Below are 17,608 nucleotides of genomic sequence, written 5' to 3'. Positions count from 1 at the left end.
AATGTAAATGAACCCTTGTGAGCTGCCCAGTCTGCCTATTTTAACAGCAGATTACTAGAATATTGTCCACTTTTAGAACCTGAATGGCACCTAAATGTGCCCAGGTCACAGTACCTGGGCACGTTTTGTCGCTGATCAATGAATCAAGAAAACACAGAACTGTCAATGTCTTTTTAGTGTAATTTGCAGTGAGCGGATGAATACTTGTTTATTCAGAATACTTGTTTGTTCCCTTAATAAAGAGGGCCTTGTTTTCATGAGGACAGTGAGCAGTTGTCTGACATAATGCCCTGGCTACTTCAGCTTGGTACCACAGTTCTGCAGCCATGCCAACTTTGCACGCTCCTGCTTGGGTAATTTAACAGCAAATTACTAGAATATTGTCCACTTTTAGAACCTGAATGGCACCTAAATGTGCCCAGGTCACAGTACCTGGGCACATTTTGTCCCTGATCAATGAATCAAGAAAACGCAGAACTGTCAATGGCTTTTTAGTGTAATTTGCAGTGAGCGGATGAATACTTGTTTATTCAGAATACTTGTTTATTCCCTTAATAAAGAGGGCCTTGTCTTCATGAGGACAGTGAGCAGTTGCCTGACATAATGCCCTGGCTACTTCAGCCTGGTACCACAGATCTGCAGCCATGCCAACCTTGCACGCTCCTGCTTGGGTAATGTTCACCTTCATTTTACTCCCTGGTTTCACAGGAGCTGCAAATGAATTTTCAGGTAAGAATTATTTTGGGATACTGGAGGGTCTATGGATATTATTGTCTGCCCTGGAAACACACAGCTTTGTGAATGTTTTTCCCTTAGGGAAATTAAAAGAAGTTACATTGTACTTTGCCCATAACTGAATCAGCTACTAAAGCTGTTGTATAAAGCAGGGCAGTGTCAGACTGGGGTACCCAAGGTCCACCAAAGCATCTGACCTCAAAGCCCCACCACTCCAGATGATAACACTTTCTACCCCCCCCCCCAACCTCCAGCAAATACCAACTGCTGTTGAAACTTTGGGTTATGGTGCCACCCGCCAGCCTGGTTTTACCAATATGCTTTTACCCTGTTAAAAATATTGTTGTTTACTTCTGCTGGTCTGTTTTTAACCTTCTGCTACCCTAAAGTGCCATTGATCTTTATCTTTCCCATCTCCTTTGTGCTGTTCTCCCCTCTGTCCTCCCTTGTTCCACAAGCCATTCTCTTTATACACCATGTGCCATTTACTCCAGCTTCCACCTTCAACTCCCTGACCATAACAATATTTTTTTAAACCTCTTTAACCCTCTCATTTCATAGTCATGTCCCATTAGAGGCTAATCAAACAGGTCAGGGGGAAAAGGTTAGTCTAACATCTGGAGGTGGGTGGAATGTGAACCTGTAATTGGCCCGTGTACCCATGCTGGGTACCTGTGGACCTCCTGTATAGTCAGGGATCTGGGGTCTTTCTGCCCAAAACCAACTAAACTAAACCAACAAAACAACTTTACAGGTATTCTGTAGGTACCCCACCCAATGCAAGTTGCACCCCAAGTGGTGAAATATTGAAGGTGCTTAACAGTAGTTCTGTCTCTGTGGAGCCTGTGGGGGCAACAGGTACCACGCAACTAACCAGGACTGAGGTCCTAGCCAGAGGAGCACATTAGGACTGGGGCTCTGGGGGCCCATCAGCAATGGGGCCCTGGCTGGCAAGGACCATCAGGACTGGGGCCCATTAGGATTTCTCCCGGTATTCCGGCAGACCAGTCCAACCCTGAACCAGGGGTTAATAACATTATGTACATCACAGCCCATAGGTTATGTAACCTGCTTTTTACAGTGGTTCCTCATAACTGTATTAAGAAACTTCCATGAAAAGCAGATGTGCATATTTCTGAATTGTAATTCCAAAAGAGATAAAAAAATAAATTAAGGTTCTAAGTGATAAAGCACACAGCATCAATGATTTACTACTAGAGTTATATGTTGTGTTACATTGAGTCTTTGAGTTGTGACCCGCTCACTGAAAAGCTGCAAGTGATTATAGTCAGTAGGAAAAGTCATATGCCAGATAAATGATAAAGATTTGCCAGTGCATGTCTACATTAGGAAGGAGGGTCAGAAAATAACCCTGGTGTCTTCTATTGTGCTGTTGCGTGCTCAGCCTTGGGCTTCGACTCCTTAGCACAGGTTTATGGTGGAATTCTGATAAGAATTTTTCTTTGATGTAGCCTACCAGGGCCATGGCCCACTGGGCAGTCTGAGCCTGTGTGTGGTTGGATCTGAAGCAAGACCTGTTATTTGACTCTCAGTACTACATTATGCCTATTAGGGTCTGGCCACACGAGCAGATTCGGGGAGATTAGTCACCCCAGCAACGCTTTGTTTTCTGAAGTCGTCCGAAGTTGCCTCACAAGGAAACTTCGGGTGACTTCGGAAAACGAAGCAGCGCGTATGCCTTCCCCCAGGCGATTTTCATTTTAGCTGGTGGAGGGCAAGGGGAAGGCATTTTTGGGAGATTGTCGACCTGAAGAAGAGGAGATTTCTCGCTGGGGCGACTAATCTTCCTGTATCTGCTTGTGCGGCCAGAAGCATCACAGTATGGTCAAGCAAAGCCTAGCATTGTCTCACATTCCCCTGTTATCTTGTAATGTCAGTCAGCTGCTTTCCTCACCAAGATCACTAAGGCAGAGTGGTCACTTACACCTGGTGATTCCTTGTGTCCAAATGGAAACAGCAGAAATTTTAGTCCCTTAAACAATTTTTTTACCAAACCAAGATTGTGTCTACAGTCTAGCTCTGATACACAATTCCTTGCTTTTATGCATAAAGCCCTCTCATGTTATTGTAGGAAGTCCTGCACTGACTTTCCTTTTTGGCACTTAAAAAAGTTTATTATCTCAGCTATATGAGAGAGCAGGTATAACAATAAATTATCAATAATATGCAATAAATCAAAAATTACTTCCACCCAGGTTTAGGGCAGATCGTGTTATAATACCCCTTCCTAGGAACTTATCAGAACCACATTCACAACTGTTAAAAGGTTTATTTGCATTGGAAATGTAAACTATATTGACTACACACTGACCTGCAGCTTCTATGGCCTCTGATCTGGTGGAAAATCCCAACTGAAGTGGCAGTCCTGGAACTTTCTGAGAAGAGTATGCTTTGGTTAGCCTTCAGAGCCAAAGGGCTCCCTTTTCTTCTGTATTCTGAAAAGAGGGTGCTTTTTTGACACTTAGGTTCCCGCTTTACTTTCTATGTGCATGGAGGCCACTTACACCATCACCCATCTCTGCCTGATTCTCCCTGCAGCAGTTCTCCCCTGTAGGCCTTCTGCACAAAAACAAATGTGGTGGGTAGTACTTGTAGCAGAGGGGAGAGGAAAGGTATCTTTACACGCCCTACACTAGTTTGGCACTTTTGTAATGTTTAGTAGAGAAGAAGAACTATTTTGTCACCCACATGCTCTCCAAGGGGGGCTAAATATCTGTCACTCAGGACTTTCTTACATCAGGCCAGCATTTCTCTTCTTTAAAAATATGCACTTGAGGGCGTGGCCAGCATCTGATGTGAGTAGTCGAACTTGCTGAACGCTCCATTGCCCAGGCCTTTTATCCTAATTTAACTGCCATACCAGCGCAAACACGGAACATCAAAGTGACCAGTTGGACCCTCTTCCACAGAGGACTAATAATGGGGCAGAACAGAGCGCAGAAACATGATTCAGAAGCGGCAAACCACCTAGACAAGTACGCAAGGGGTAGCAGAGAAACACAAGATGGAAATGATCCAGCGGTATCTGCACAGCGAAGGTCTCCCCGCCCGCATCGCCAGCCCCAGCAGAGCTAACGCTATTAGACCTACACCACAAGATACAAGCGTCAAAAGATACTTGTACAACATTAATAACCTCCAAAACAGAAGAGATAAAGATCGATCTGTCCATAATAAAGCAGGACATGCAGAAACTATGTGATCGCACTGGCGAGCTGGAGACCAGGGTGAGCACAGTGGAGGAGATAATGAGACCCATTCACATCCAAGTCGTTGCAGCGCACACCAAAGTCGAAAGGATCGCTCAAATAGATTATTAGTTAAAAAATCATCCTTTATTGGTTTACATCAGTTTAAAAAAAGAAATGCTAGCTCTATGTAACTATGTACTTCATCAGAGAGGTCTCTTAGGTTCCAAAGGGCAAAGCCAAAAGAAGACTCAAAGAGGTCAAGCTTGAATACGCCATGATGTATCCTGCCAGACAGAGTTATAGCGGATGGCAGAACCCTCTTTTTCACCAACCCGCAAAAGGTAAACAACTGGCTGGACGGCAGACAGTAGTGGAAGAGGGAAAGAAACGCACCCCCCGGAATCACCCCAAGATGTACACCTAAAAGCTCAACAGGATTGTAAACAACGGCCGCTGCGTAGGCGGACGCAGGCAAGTACCATTGGGACATCGGTTGTTTCATACACAACAATACAGACCCCTGTATACAAAACATTGGACAACAACAGTCTGCGGCTACCAATTGGACTTACACAATGAGACTTTGGGGGAAGACCAAATCCTGTAACAACCCAGCAGCAATAGAAGGCAGCAAGTTTACAAAGGGGGGGTAAAAAAAAATAAAAAAAATAAATAAATATATATATATATATATATATATATATATATATATATATATATATATATATATATATATATATATATATATATATATATATATATATATATATAAATTTATATATATCCCAAAAAAAAGGGGTAATGGCAAAAATTAAAAGCCCAGCCTAGGCAGGGGTGGAAAGGAGCAGGCAACTCACGAGTTTCCAAGCTAGGGACTCAGCAGGCGAACCAGCCTGAATTCAAGAAAAATTTATTTTTATCTGAGTTAGGGGCTTAAATCTACCCAAAGTTGGGGATATGGTAGATGGGGAGGGAAATAATGGGACGGGGACTTACTTGTTGGTTGTTTATGTCAGGCAAGGCAATGTTGTTAAATATGACAAAAATTGGAAATGTTATGTAAGGTATTAAGTTGGAATGTCAGGGGGCTGAATGACCCGATCAAGAGGCGGCTGGTAATGGATTGAATCAAAAAGGAAAACGCTAAACTGGTATGCCTCCAGGAAACTCATTTAGTAGGGAGCAAGATTCTATCCAAAAAAACATGGGTCGGCTGGCAATACCATGCCACACATGCTACACATGCATTACTTATTGCAAAAACAGTCCCATTTCAACTGCAAGAGGTAGGCATGGACCTATTGGGAAGATTTATATTCGTGCATGGGTACATTGCTAAACACTAGATAATAATTGCATCTGTATATATATCCCCCCTCCATACATATACTGTATAGATATAGTGACTCAACTAGCAGAGTTTCAGGGGTCCCACCCTAGAGCATACTTGATTGCAATGGGAGATTATAATAAAGTGCTGAACTCCGAACTAGACAGATGGCACAAAAATGGCAAAACAACGGGGGGAAAACCCACAAATTTCAATAACCTGGTGAGCTCCCTGGGAATGGTAGAAGCATGGAGGCATACATATCTAGCAACCCAACAGTACTCCTGTTTTTCAGCCTCACACTTAACCATGTCAAGAATTGACATGGCCTTAGTGACCCACAAAACCTTACCCTTAATAAGCCACATTTCTTATAGAGCAAGAGGGGTATCCGACCACTCGCCACTAGTACTAACCCTAAGTCTATCCAGGACCCCACAACCATGAGATGGTCACTTAACCCCATATAGCTAAACTTGTTGGATAACCAAACACAGCTAGACCAGACAATAGCAGAAGTTTTCCAGCTAAACCTATTAAGCCCAGACCAGCTTATTATGTGGGATGCCTTCAAAGCCTACCTTAGAGGCACTCTCAATGCAGAGATTATTGAAAGACAAACTAAAAGGGTGCAATCCCAATTGGAAATAAGAATGCTGGAAGTGGAGAAAGAACTGGTAAGCCACCCCGCAGCATCATCAATAGAGCAGCTGAAAACTATACAAGAACAGTATGCTAAACTAATGCATGACAAAGCGCAGTATAAGCATTTTTTTGCCAAAGCCAGGGTGTTTAAGCAGGAGGAAGTGGCAGGAAAACTACTTGCGTATGTGGCCCGCTCACAAAACCCATCTACAACAATTACGGCCCTAAAAAATGCACAAGGTACATTAAGGTGGCCATGCACGGGCCAATAAAAGCTGCCGACAGACCGTGTCAGCAGCTTATTGGCCCGTGTATGGGGCCCCGCGACGGGCTTCACCGATCGAGATCTGGCCGAAAGTCGGGCAGATCTCGATCGGATGGGACAGAAAATCCCGTCGGATCGCGGCCGCATCTATTCGTTGATGCGGTCCCGCGATCCGACCGCCCGTTTGGGCATCGTTAGGATCCGATCGTTGGGCCCTAGGGCCCACGATCGGATCAGCCCGATATTGCCCACCTCAAGGTGGGCATATCGGAGGGAGATCCGCTCGCAAAACCCACCTACAACAATTACGGCCCTAAAAAATGCACAAGGTACATTAAGGTGGCCATGCACGGGCCAATAAAAGCTGCCGACAGACCGTGTCAGCAGCTTATTGGCCCGTGTATGGGGCCCCGCGACGGGCTTCACCGATCGAGATCTGGCCGAAAGTCGGGCAGATCTCGATCGGATGGGACAGATCGCGGCCGCATCTATTCGTTGATGCGGTCCCGCGATCTGACCGCCCGTTTGGGCATCGTTAGGATCCGATCGTTGGGCCCTAGGGCCCACGATCGGATCAGCCCGATATTGCCCACCTCAAGGTGGGCATATCGGAGGGAGATCCGCTCGTTTGGCGACATCGCCAAACGAGCGGATCTCTCCATGTATGGCCACCTTTAACTACAGACCCAGATGAGATCAAACACACTTAAGCAATTCTATTCCTCACTATACTCCTCCCAACTGCCTGAGGAAGTAGGATTTATGGACACCTTCTTAGATAGTATTACGCTCCCAGCACTTCCACATGAATATAGACAGTTCTTGGATGCAAAATAAACGGTGATAGAAATCACAGAAGCAATAAACTCTTTTCCCATGGGTAAAGCAGCAGAAGCAGATGGGACATACCAAAGTAATAGCCCCTAAATTATCAGTGTATCAATTTGCTGTAACCCAACAACGTCTGCCAGCCTCAGACTTTCTTTTATATCAGTAAACCTTGCCTGCATTTAAAAAAAATTCAATTGGTCATATTTAGCAGGGTGATCAGGGGAGGTAGTGGTGGCCCTGCCAAATCTACCACGGGGGCTGGTGAGCATTTTAAGGAGGAGCACCAACCTTGCTGGGCAGCTAATAAAGTAGCCTTAATTGTCCTTTAAAGACTATGTAAAAGAAATGTTTGGGATACTAATATAAAATTATTTTGCTTTATTTTTAAAGTCCTGTGGTGTGCTATTGCTTTTGTTTATATTTCACTATATTAAGAACCCAGGCAATTAATATTTATAGTGATGAGTGATCCATCTAAACACGGCAGCTTGTGAGGAAAGTTCTACATTTAAAAAACAACAATGAAACCTCAACCTGTGTTGTTTAACCCTAGCCTACCTACAAAAGGTCCTGAAGACCCACACCATTCATGCATGTGATGGAGATTCTGTCTCAGTTTCTTGTCCTCATAGGACAACAGTCAGCATCCTCTCTGCTTTTTATGGACGGAGGATTTCCAGCCAGAACCTTTGCCCTTCCATATTTGGAGGTTCGGAAGAAAACATGTTCTGTAGCTCTCCCAACACGCTTCAGGTACATCATTATATTTTCTGTTTGCATTATTGTAAATATATATGGGATTTACAAGGAGCCTGTGCCCAACCACAAGGTCTACTTGAACAAAATGTAAATGTATATGCAGTCAGATAACATTCCTGAAGCAGGGACTTTAGTTGTTCCGAAAGCTTACATTTTACAATCAAATATGTAAGCCAATAAAAGGTATCATATCATTGTATATACATTGAGAGGTTATAATAAGGTTAAAAGTTTCAAAGGTCAAACTCCATGACATTGGTCAACCAGATTAGATATAGCACTTTGGTCTCTGGGGGCTCTAATGACTCAAAATGGCAGTCAGTCGAAAGCATGCATTTGGTCATATTTCTTTATGTGTTGTGGTTTACTCTCCCTAAGCTAAACCTTCGCTATTTCACTATCATTGTTAAATCGAATATAGATGTCTCCAGACATCAGTCTACTAAATGTCGGTGTGCCTTCAGGTAAATGGTAGACTGGTCTTTCTTGTATTTGTAAGAGGCTGGCTCTGACTTCCCTAAGTTTTATTCTTACTTCAGAATCCCCACAAGTTTTTGGTAAGTTATCATAAAGACATGCATGGCTGCAGAGAGGTGACACTGCACAATGAATATATAGGCAGCAGCATGTTAATAGAATCTTATCATATCCTTAACCAATAATATTTCACCATCTGAACTGTTATGGGCTGATTTTGGTTGAACCACCTTTGCACTGTATATTCTGCTGCAAAAACATAAGTTATATATTGGAGGGCCTGACTATAGTGATACCAACATGGTTTCTCTTTCACTGTCAAAGCCGTAGCAAGATACTAGTTTTCATTTCAAGAAGATTATGGAACTTACATAACGAGATGCAAGAAGTCTGTGTCCTTGTTATAAAGTCTGCTGTTCGCTTCATTTGTGGGTAATCTGAAAAATAAGTCAATCTTGTTATTTTCATGTCAAGAAACTTCATGATGAATGTCAGGACAGGCGGTCCTGTCATTTCTCAGTCAACAGTCGAATTTTTGGATCAGATCCATGTCCTGGGACTCATAAGTACTTGCTGGTGTCCTACAAGTGTAAGCCAGGTGGGTTGCGCCATAAAGTTCCTTTTGTTATTACGGATGTCTGATGAAATTGCAGATACCATGAGACCAATATATGTTAAATTATAATATACATATTGGGCAATTGTGGAATAAACAAAAAATATATGATTTATTTGAATCTAATACCCAAGGACTTTATGGACATGGCATGCAAGGTGGGGAATTGTTAAGTATCTCATCCACTAGCATGTTGGTAGTGGATTTTTGGTAAAAGGATCTTCACAAATACCTCTACCTATACAAGGTATTCAGGGGCTTCATGTTGTCAATTCAGTTGTGTTGCAGAATTGTTAGAAGGGCTGCTTTGCATTGTCCAGTCCTGCAGAATACACGTGCAATATGTGTCTTGCTATCTGTATTTGAGAAGGCCTCCATATGTGACTTAATGGGGCAATAGTGACTACCACTGCCAGTATAAGTGCCCACTACATAGCCAAAATGACTCTGCATTGTTCTATTATTTTTAAGATCATTACAAAGTAAGAAGCATTTGTGAGAATGAACAACTTTATCTTACCTGCAAGAACAATTCTCTGTTGTCGATATACTCAGCTCACTATGGAAGAACACAAAAAAAGAAAATAGAATGTGAGCTTGAAAACAGGACAATCCCGGATTATGGTAAGTGTCTGCCTTATCTCCGTGCCGCACTTCAGATTCCACTGCAAGATGATCCCACAGAAATCACAGTACAGAAATTACTATAAATCATCTCCATTTGTCTTCAGTTGGGAAGCAACTAGTTCCTGTTTTCACAATGGAGATAGTACTTGGAACAACACAATATAACATAGAACAGGGGTCCCCAACCTTTTTCACTCGAGAGCAACATTCAGATATAAAAAGATATGGGAAGCAACACAAGCATGAAAAATGTTCCTGGGTGGTGCCAATAAGGGTTGTGATTGGCTATTGGTAGCCCCTTTGTGGATTGGAAGTCTACAGGAGTCTCTATTTGGCAGGATATCTGGTTTTTATGCAACCAAAACTTGCCTCCAAGCCTGAAATTCAAAAATAAGCACCTGCTTTGAGGCCACGGAGAGCAACATCCAAGGGGTTGGGGAGCAACTTGTTGCTCATGAGCTACTGGTTGGGGATCACTGACATAGAAACACGTCCATCTAGTTCAATCTTTTAACTCTATTTTAACCTGCCTAACTGTTAGTTGATCCGGAGGAAAGGAAAAAAAAGCCTCTCCAATTTCTTCCTGAATCAGACTAGTCCTTGGATCAACTTGTTCTATGAGCTATCTTCCATAACCCTGTATTGCCTGAGTTGATAAAAAGTCATCCAACTGCTTCTTAAAGCTATCTAATGTATCAGCCTGTATGACTGATCCAGGGAGAGAATTCCTCAGGGTATATTTATCAAAGAGTGAAGTTAGAGATCTCCACAGTCCACAGAATGAAATACAGACTCTCTTCATTCATTCCTATGGGATTTTTAAAGGTGTATTTATCAAAGGGTGATAGTGAAAGTTTACCATTTGATAAATACACCTTTAAAAATCCCATAGAAATGAATGGAGAGAGGCTGTATTTTACTCTGTGGACTGTGGAGATCTCTAACTTCACTCTTTGTTAAATATACCCCCTCATCGTCACAGCTCTCACTGTAAAAAAAAAAAAAAACCCTTCCAAATATTTAGGCAGAACCTTCTCTTCTAATTGTATTGGGTGACCATGCATGAGCTGGAAAGACCTACTGGTAAATAAAGTATTAGAGAGATTATTATATGATCCCCTTATATAATTATTCATAGTTATCATATCACCTCTTCTCCAGTGTGAGCATCCCCAATTTGCCCAGTCTTTCCTCATAGCTAAGATTTTACATACCTTTTACCAGCTTAGTTGCCCTTCTCTGTACCCTCTCTAATTCAATAATGTCCTGTTTGAGCACTGTACAGTATATTCTACAGACCAAAACTGTACAGTATATTCTAGAGGAGGCCTTACCAGTGCTCTATACAGTGGAAAAATTACCCGTTCCTGCCATTAATCAATGCCACTTTTAATACAGCTTAAGACCTTATTTGCCCTTAATGCTGCTGACTGGCATTGTTTGCTGCAGCCAAGGTCCTCTTCCATTATGGATTTGCCTAGTGCAGTGGCATTTTTACATTCCATTCGCATGACTTTACATTTATCAGCACTGACTCTAATTTGCCACTTGCCCAGGTTACCAGTTTGTCAAGATCCTGTTGCAAGGATGCCTTATCCTGGATGGAATTAATTGGGATGGATAGTTTTGGGTCATTTGCAAACACTGATAGATTACTTACAATACCCTCCCATAAGTCATATTTGAACAAGTTAAATAAAAGTGGACACAGCACTGAGCCCTGAGGGACCCCACTAAGAACCTTACAAGTAGAGAATGTACCATTAACAACCACCCTCTGTACCCGATCCTGTAGCCAGTTTCCTATCCATGTGCAAACGACTTCATTAAGCCCAACAGTCTTAGTTTAGAAAGCAGTCGTTTGTGGGGCACGGTATAGATCACATCTACTGCTCCCCCACCTTCCAACATCTTATTACCTCATCAAAAACATGTATAAACACTAGAAGTTTTATAGGCAAAGAACCCTTCTACTGGTTCCACATTGTCATCCGTTCAAGGTGAGAAGTGTCCAGTTGTACAGTTTTCTCCATAAGAGGATAAAAATCTCAGGGAAACCTTTAAGTTCAAGTAAAGAGTTTTTTCTACAAAATATATCCTTATGTATTCCTCTACCTTTAACAAATACAGCCAAGGCAGCCTGAAATCTACCAAGCTTTACACTTTCCTGGCAAGTTAACAAATCTTTATGATGACTTTATGATGATGTACTTAGTGCAAGACATGGTGCTTTAGACCATATTTTGCATTTCCAACTACTGATCCATAGTTGTTTTATATTTACAGATCAACATTCTGCCTCTTGTCACTAGCACTGATGCTTCTTAAGCAAATCAGTAAATACAAGCTTACTGGTATAAATGCATGATGTATGGTACTCACCCAACCACTGTTTAGATTGCCTTTTACGGATATTTATTTTTGCACACCACATTTCACACCACAGTTCAACTATAAATTAAATTATGATACAAAACTAAAAAAAACATTCCTCTTTCTCTGCTTCCTTAACAGCTCGGTTAGACAGATGGTATAGGTAACTTTGTCACGCCACATCACCGTCCTATGGAAAGAAGGACTTTTCCTTTTTATATTGATTTCTCTTTTATGTCACTACAATTTGACTTCAAGTATGAGTCTTGTACAGGCCTAAATAACATTCGCCCCTCATGAATGCTTCACTGCCGAACTCTGGCATCACAGTATTCATAAGGGACATATGGAGGAGGCATTTAAGCATAACTTCTCAAACCTCCATAACTCGCTGCCATTCAGACTTACAAGTTTGGGAGCACCAGTGGGTGAAGACTGCAAGGTGCCCCTCATGACTTGCGGCTGTCCCCAGACACAAGTGCTTATTGAATTGACACTAGGAATGGTGATTTTCCTCCCCTTAATGCTGTAGGATTTCCACCCATGGTTACTGTAAAGGACCCCTTGTGTCTTAGCAGTTATTTCTAATATCTGTGTGCTCCTTTGTGTCAACCCATAACTAGGTTTTTATTACTCCATCTTTGTTTTAATCTCTTCAGAGTGTTCTGCTCAGACAGCTTTAAGGAAAGTCTCCAGGATATGTCATCGCAGACATAACTGCACCATCACAGCTGACACCAAAACATTTGGAGACCCGTGTTTTCCAGGCGTGCCGAAATACCTAACTGTCTCTTACACATGTGGTGAGAACCAAATGTTGCTGGTTGGGGTCTCTGCAATACTTAAACCAATGAGGATGGCACATACTTTACAGATCTCAGAGCAACACTTACAGAATACTTTCTCTCTGTCATTTACTACTAGTATACACACACTATAGCAACCACTTATTAATCTTGAAGATACCAACATGATAAAATAGGTGGCTGTACACGGTCTCCAAAAACACACAGAGGGAGAAATGCAAAAAGGTATCATTCCTAGAATGCACATTTTCTATATGAATTCCCTTTGTATGTGTGCTATGGGACAAAACAAGAGCACAAATTTGGAAAAAGGGGCAAAGTCACCAAAATAGATACAAGACAAGCTGACAAGTTTACAAGTTTTTCTTTTTCAGTTGCATGGATTTGCTGCTGTGTGACTCTGTTAGGCATATTTAATTACTATCTAGCGCTATTACTTCTAAAATGAAACCCACCTCATTTTTTACCTGTGTCAGAACCCAACACACCTTCTGCTGCTGTTGATAAATCTGCCATGTTAGCGAGCGGGTCATAGGCCCGGTAGGCTGGAAGTGGTACTTTAACATACACCTGTAAAATGCAAGCATGTGTCAGTATCACTTTAAAAGTCTATCTAGGTAAATGCTTTGTATTCTCTGGTGAAGCTGAGATTTTGGGTTTGGGGGGGAGCTGATCAAAGATTTAATTACCTTGGTCTTTGACAAACTTCTGTAAAAAGCTGAAATGTGTCAGTATCATTTCTTCCAGTAATGCTAAAATATAAATTAATTTAATTCAACCTGATATTTATTTCTATCTCGTACATGTACATATAATTTATTTAAAGCAGAATTGGTCCCTCTAGTCAGCTGTATTCATAGCTGATAATACAGTACATAGGAAAGATGTAACCCCTACAAAGTCCCTGTAGCACCTGATCTCCTGGGGATGACACTTTTCAAATTACTCATTTTTATCATTATACTTAGGTAATTCCTGGCCAAACTTGCTAAATATGCTGAAAGTTCAATCACTTCCATAGGGGAATATTATTTCCTTCAATTAAAAAAACTCTCATTTAAAGGGGACCCGTCTCCCAAAAAAATTATTCAAAATCCACATTAGTCAAGCAAAATGAACTTTAATTACACTGTATAAATTATTTGAATCGTGTTTCCTTCAGTCTGGGAATTTAAAATGTTAGCAAGCAGGCAGCAGCCATTTTGTGGACACTGTTTTTAAGGAAAGCCTTGCATCATCTCAGAATCTTGATTGTGCACCAGAATGGGGGACCCGATGTCCATTCCCATGCCCTGGCTACACAATTAAATGGTAAAGAGAACAGGGGAATGTGTGGAGAGCAGTGACATCTAGGAAGTGCTGAATGGAAAGTGAAAGTAATTGTCTGCCCCGCCTCTATGCCCATGGCATAGAGGAGGGGCAGACAATATTTGATTGACATCTGAGATTTTTAAATGAGCTTACAGCAGCTATGAATGCTTTAATAAAAAATAGAAATTGGATTTCATGTTTAATTTGAAAAGGACTTTTATTATACAGATTTTTGTGTCTGGGTGACAGGTCCACTTTAATGTTTATTCCCAGTGTATTTCAGCCAGCAGAGAAACACCCCATACCTCTCTTTGGCACCTGTCATTTAGATGAATGGAAGCTGATAAGAGATGAGTTGCATTCATCTAAATGTCATGGGGCACAGAAAGGTATTTGGCATTTTCTTACCTACTGACATGTAAAGGCAGACAAACATTATACAGTATGTGTCATTGGTCTGACTGCCTATAAAAGCAATGCATGAGTAGTGTTATCTCTCCTTTGTCTCTGTTTTGGTTCCAGTTCCTAGACGACTTCTGGAAGAGTTTGGTACAATCTCCCATGATCCATTTGCCCTGTCCGATTATACTCATGGTGAGAAGCTCTTGTTGTCTGTTTCTTTAACAATCACTTGAGGATAGAATGACCTACCTGTTTTTTTTACAATAACAGATATTTTCGAAAGGTTTTCTGATTTGCTAACATAGGCACAATAATTTCAGCAGTGCAGTTACCCATACCCACCAACCATTAGCTGGTCAAACATGGGTTAATAAAAGTAGATGTCTCAGACCCCTGCTGGCAGAGTCTGGGGACTGATTTCAGGACTGCCACATAAAAAAACAAACATTGGCTTCTTGAAGACTTCTTATTATTACCCATTATGGAATTTTTGATGGAATTATTACCCATCTGCCCAACTTGTTCCAGCTCCCAGGTGGCCAAATAAGTAGATCTCCACGTATCTGGCCAACTTTAAAAAAAAAAAACCAAAGATCTAATTAGTTGCTGCAATGGTCAAATTTACATCCTTAAGACACCTATCTATACTCAATGTATCAACTATGTTAGTAAATCATCCTCAGTATCATCAAGCTAATATGTTTTCTGCTGCTTAATAATACAGTCCCTCAGTAATACAACTAATATCTTGTGTATAAGGCTATGGTGTAATGTGTTCCCTTTCTTCTACATGTGAATCAGCTGCCTGCTTTATAGTTATTTTGTAAAACTGCTTTCCATAGCCTCATGTACAAAACAGAAACTGCGAATGCAATGCTCTGCCCCCATTTGCACCTATTGACTTGTCACCACAGGTGGTTGGTACACTGGCCCTAGACTGTCCAGGCTCACCGAGGATGTGATGATACTTAATGGTTGTCTGGAAATCTTTGCCCTCATTCAGGGTAGGTGCAAACTAGTGTTGAAACAAATGGGGACAAAATAAAGTCTGATATAAATTTCAGCAGTTTAACATGGGGCCACCTGACAAATTGATCTACAACAAAAGCTATGTTTGGGATCTGTTATCTGCAAATATAAGTTAATGGAGGGCACTCCCAATATTGGAAGGAGAAAAAACTATTTTTTTGAGAAATATGAGGTGCAAATAACCCCGGGATAACCCCACAGTCATATATAAGAATAGAGAGGGGATGCACACTCAATAAAGAAAATAATACTTAGTAAACAAAGGGGGTACTTTAAAAATTCTCTGTTATATAGTGTATAGAAAAGAGATACAGTATACACACACATCAGTCAAATTGGTATATTATGCACAATAGTCTTAATACAAATATATACATACCACCAAGTAACAAGATCAAGGCAAAAAGGGACAGACCACAGAGAGCAGATACACTTGCCATCTGTTATCTGCAAACCAGTTATCCAGAAAGCTGTGAATTACAGGAAGACCGTCTCCCATTGACTCCATTTTATCCAAATAATCCAGATTTTAAAAGATTATTTCTCTTTTCTCTGTAATAATAATACAGTACCTTGCACTTGATCCAAACTTATTTGAAGCAAAACAGCCTATTGGGTTTATTTAATGTTTGAATGGTTTTCTAGTAGGCAAGGTATGAAGATGCAAATTACAGAAAGATCCATTATCCTTGCATTTTTGAATGAATTAAACAATATCAGATGCAGGTATCGGATCAGTTATCTGGAAACCTGTCATCCAAAAAGCTCAGAATTACCCTTATTTAGGGTAGGTGAAACTAGTACTGAAACAAATGGGGCAAATAAAAGTCTGGTATAAATTTCAGGACAGCCTGACAAATTGATCTACAACAAAGGCTATACAGGTCTGGGATCAGTTATCTGCAAATCTGTTATCCAGAAAGCTCCAAATTACGGATAGGCCATCTCCCATAGACTCCATAGTATCCACATTTTTTTAAATGATTTTCTTTTTTCACTGTAATAATAAAATAGTACCTTGTACTTGATCCACACAGAGATATAATTAATCCTCATTTGAAGCAACCCCAGTCTATTGGGTTTATTTAATGTTTGAATTGTTTTCTAGTAGACTTAAGGTATGAAGATCCAAATTCCGTAAAACCCCTGGTCCTGAGCATTATGGATAGCAGGTCCCATACCTATACAGACAGACCAGATAAAAGCAATAGCCGGCAGTTTTACATTAACAGTCTCTTTATTGAAATGATATCATTGCCACTATGGCCTAGAACTGATTATGTGGGTATCTGCTATTTGACCAGGATCACAGTTACAAGCACTCCTATAACAATATATATATTTTTTCTTTTATCCATTTACAGATATGCCAGAGAAGGTGGCTCTCTACTTCCTCTGTGGAGTAACTGCAGGTTTAGTGATGCTCCTCTGTATCATTACACCAAAAATGACAGTTTTTAAAGACATGAGGAAAGCTTTCTGGGAACCACAAAAGACGGAGGAGCCGATGTTGGGAGGAATAAAGTTGGTGGTGCGGAGAATTGACGAGAGCAGGGACAATGAGGACAGCTCTTCTGAATCTTCTTTTCGTCGACTCAGCCGATCCTTTCTTTTCCCTAACAATATATTCAGCCCGGAAGCCACAACTCCCCAGGATGAAGCAAATCACATAAGGAGCCAGAATGCTGACGATATGTGGAAACCTAAGGAAGCCAGTCCCTATGCCATCCAGAAGATTGAAGAATCGCCAAACTAAACTTTTCACCTTGTGTGTTTCTGATCTACTTTCGATGGAATGGCTCATGCCATTTCTCTTGTTCCTAATTCCGACTGGACATTCTGGTTTCCACAACTGACATTTACATTATTCCTGTAACCATTAATCTTAAGTCTTTTAACTAAATCCTCCTCATCAAGAAAGCATTTTCTCAGTAATATAACAGAGTGCAACAAGACTGGATTACAAGATGGTTGACAAGACAATAGAGATAGCCACTATCCAACAGTGTAAGAAACACTGTTCCTCACTACCAAGATGGCTGATCCCATTTTTCAAAGTCCTTCTCCTTAAAGGCTTAAAGGCAAACCAATATATCCACTTTGTGTAACCATGCTTTACAATACTTATTTGAAGAAATATAATAAAATTGTCATGCATTCATCTATGTGTATTCTATGTCTCTGTTGCAA

General features: G+C 41.0%; 1 protein-coding gene across 3 annotated transcripts; it reads left to right on the top strand.

The window, feature by feature from the left end:
- The first annotated feature begins 565 nt into the window (after positions 1 to 565).
- XB5960368.L (provisional ortholog of eva-1 homolog C L homeolog) lies at positions 566 to 17,579 on the top strand. 3 transcript variants are annotated; one of them, XM_018229623.2, is made up of 8 exons: positions 566 to 729; positions 7,572 to 7,771; positions 8,729 to 8,852; positions 9,342 to 9,494; positions 12,530 to 12,673; positions 14,510 to 14,581; positions 15,304 to 15,393; positions 16,783 to 17,579. In XM_018229623.2, exons 1-8 carry the CDS (start codon positions 645 to 647, stop codon positions 17,172 to 17,174), a joined length of 1,260 nt encoding a protein of 419 aa, XP_018085112.1. In that variant the 5' UTR covers positions 566 to 644; the 3' UTR covers positions 17,175 to 17,579. The 3 variants fall into 3 exon arrangements, with proteins under 3 accessions (XP_018085112.1, XP_041428495.1, XP_018085111.1); XM_041572561.1 differs by having other exon boundaries at positions 572 to 729; positions 7,635 to 7,771; XM_018229622.2 differs by lacking the exon at positions 15,304 to 15,393 and having other exon boundaries at positions 576 to 729.
- Positions 17,580 to 17,608: the final 29 nt, after the last annotated feature.

Source organism: Xenopus laevis, chromosome 8L, assembly GCF_017654675.1.
Source record: "Xenopus laevis strain J_2021 chromosome 8L, Xenopus_laevis_v10.1, whole genome shotgun sequence".
Lineage (NCBI taxonomy): Eukaryota > Metazoa > Chordata > Amphibia > Anura > Pipidae > Xenopus > Xenopus laevis.
Note: the sequence above shows the minus strand (reverse complement) of the source record. Positions and strands in the feature narration are given on the sequence as shown.

Coding starts and splice junctions, on each gene's coding strand:
- XB5960368.L (XM_018229623.2), top strand. CDS start 645: ATGCCAACCTTGCACGCTCCTGCTTGGGTAATGTTCACCTTCATTTTA. Junction 9,495..12,529: donor CAGGACAATCCCGGATTATG/GTAAGTGTCTGC, acceptor TAATCTCTTCAG/AGTGTTCTGCTCAGACAGCT. Junction 14,582..15,303: donor CCTGTCCGATTATACTCATG/GTGAGAAGCTCT, acceptor TTGTCACCACAG/GTGGTTGGTACACTGGCCCT.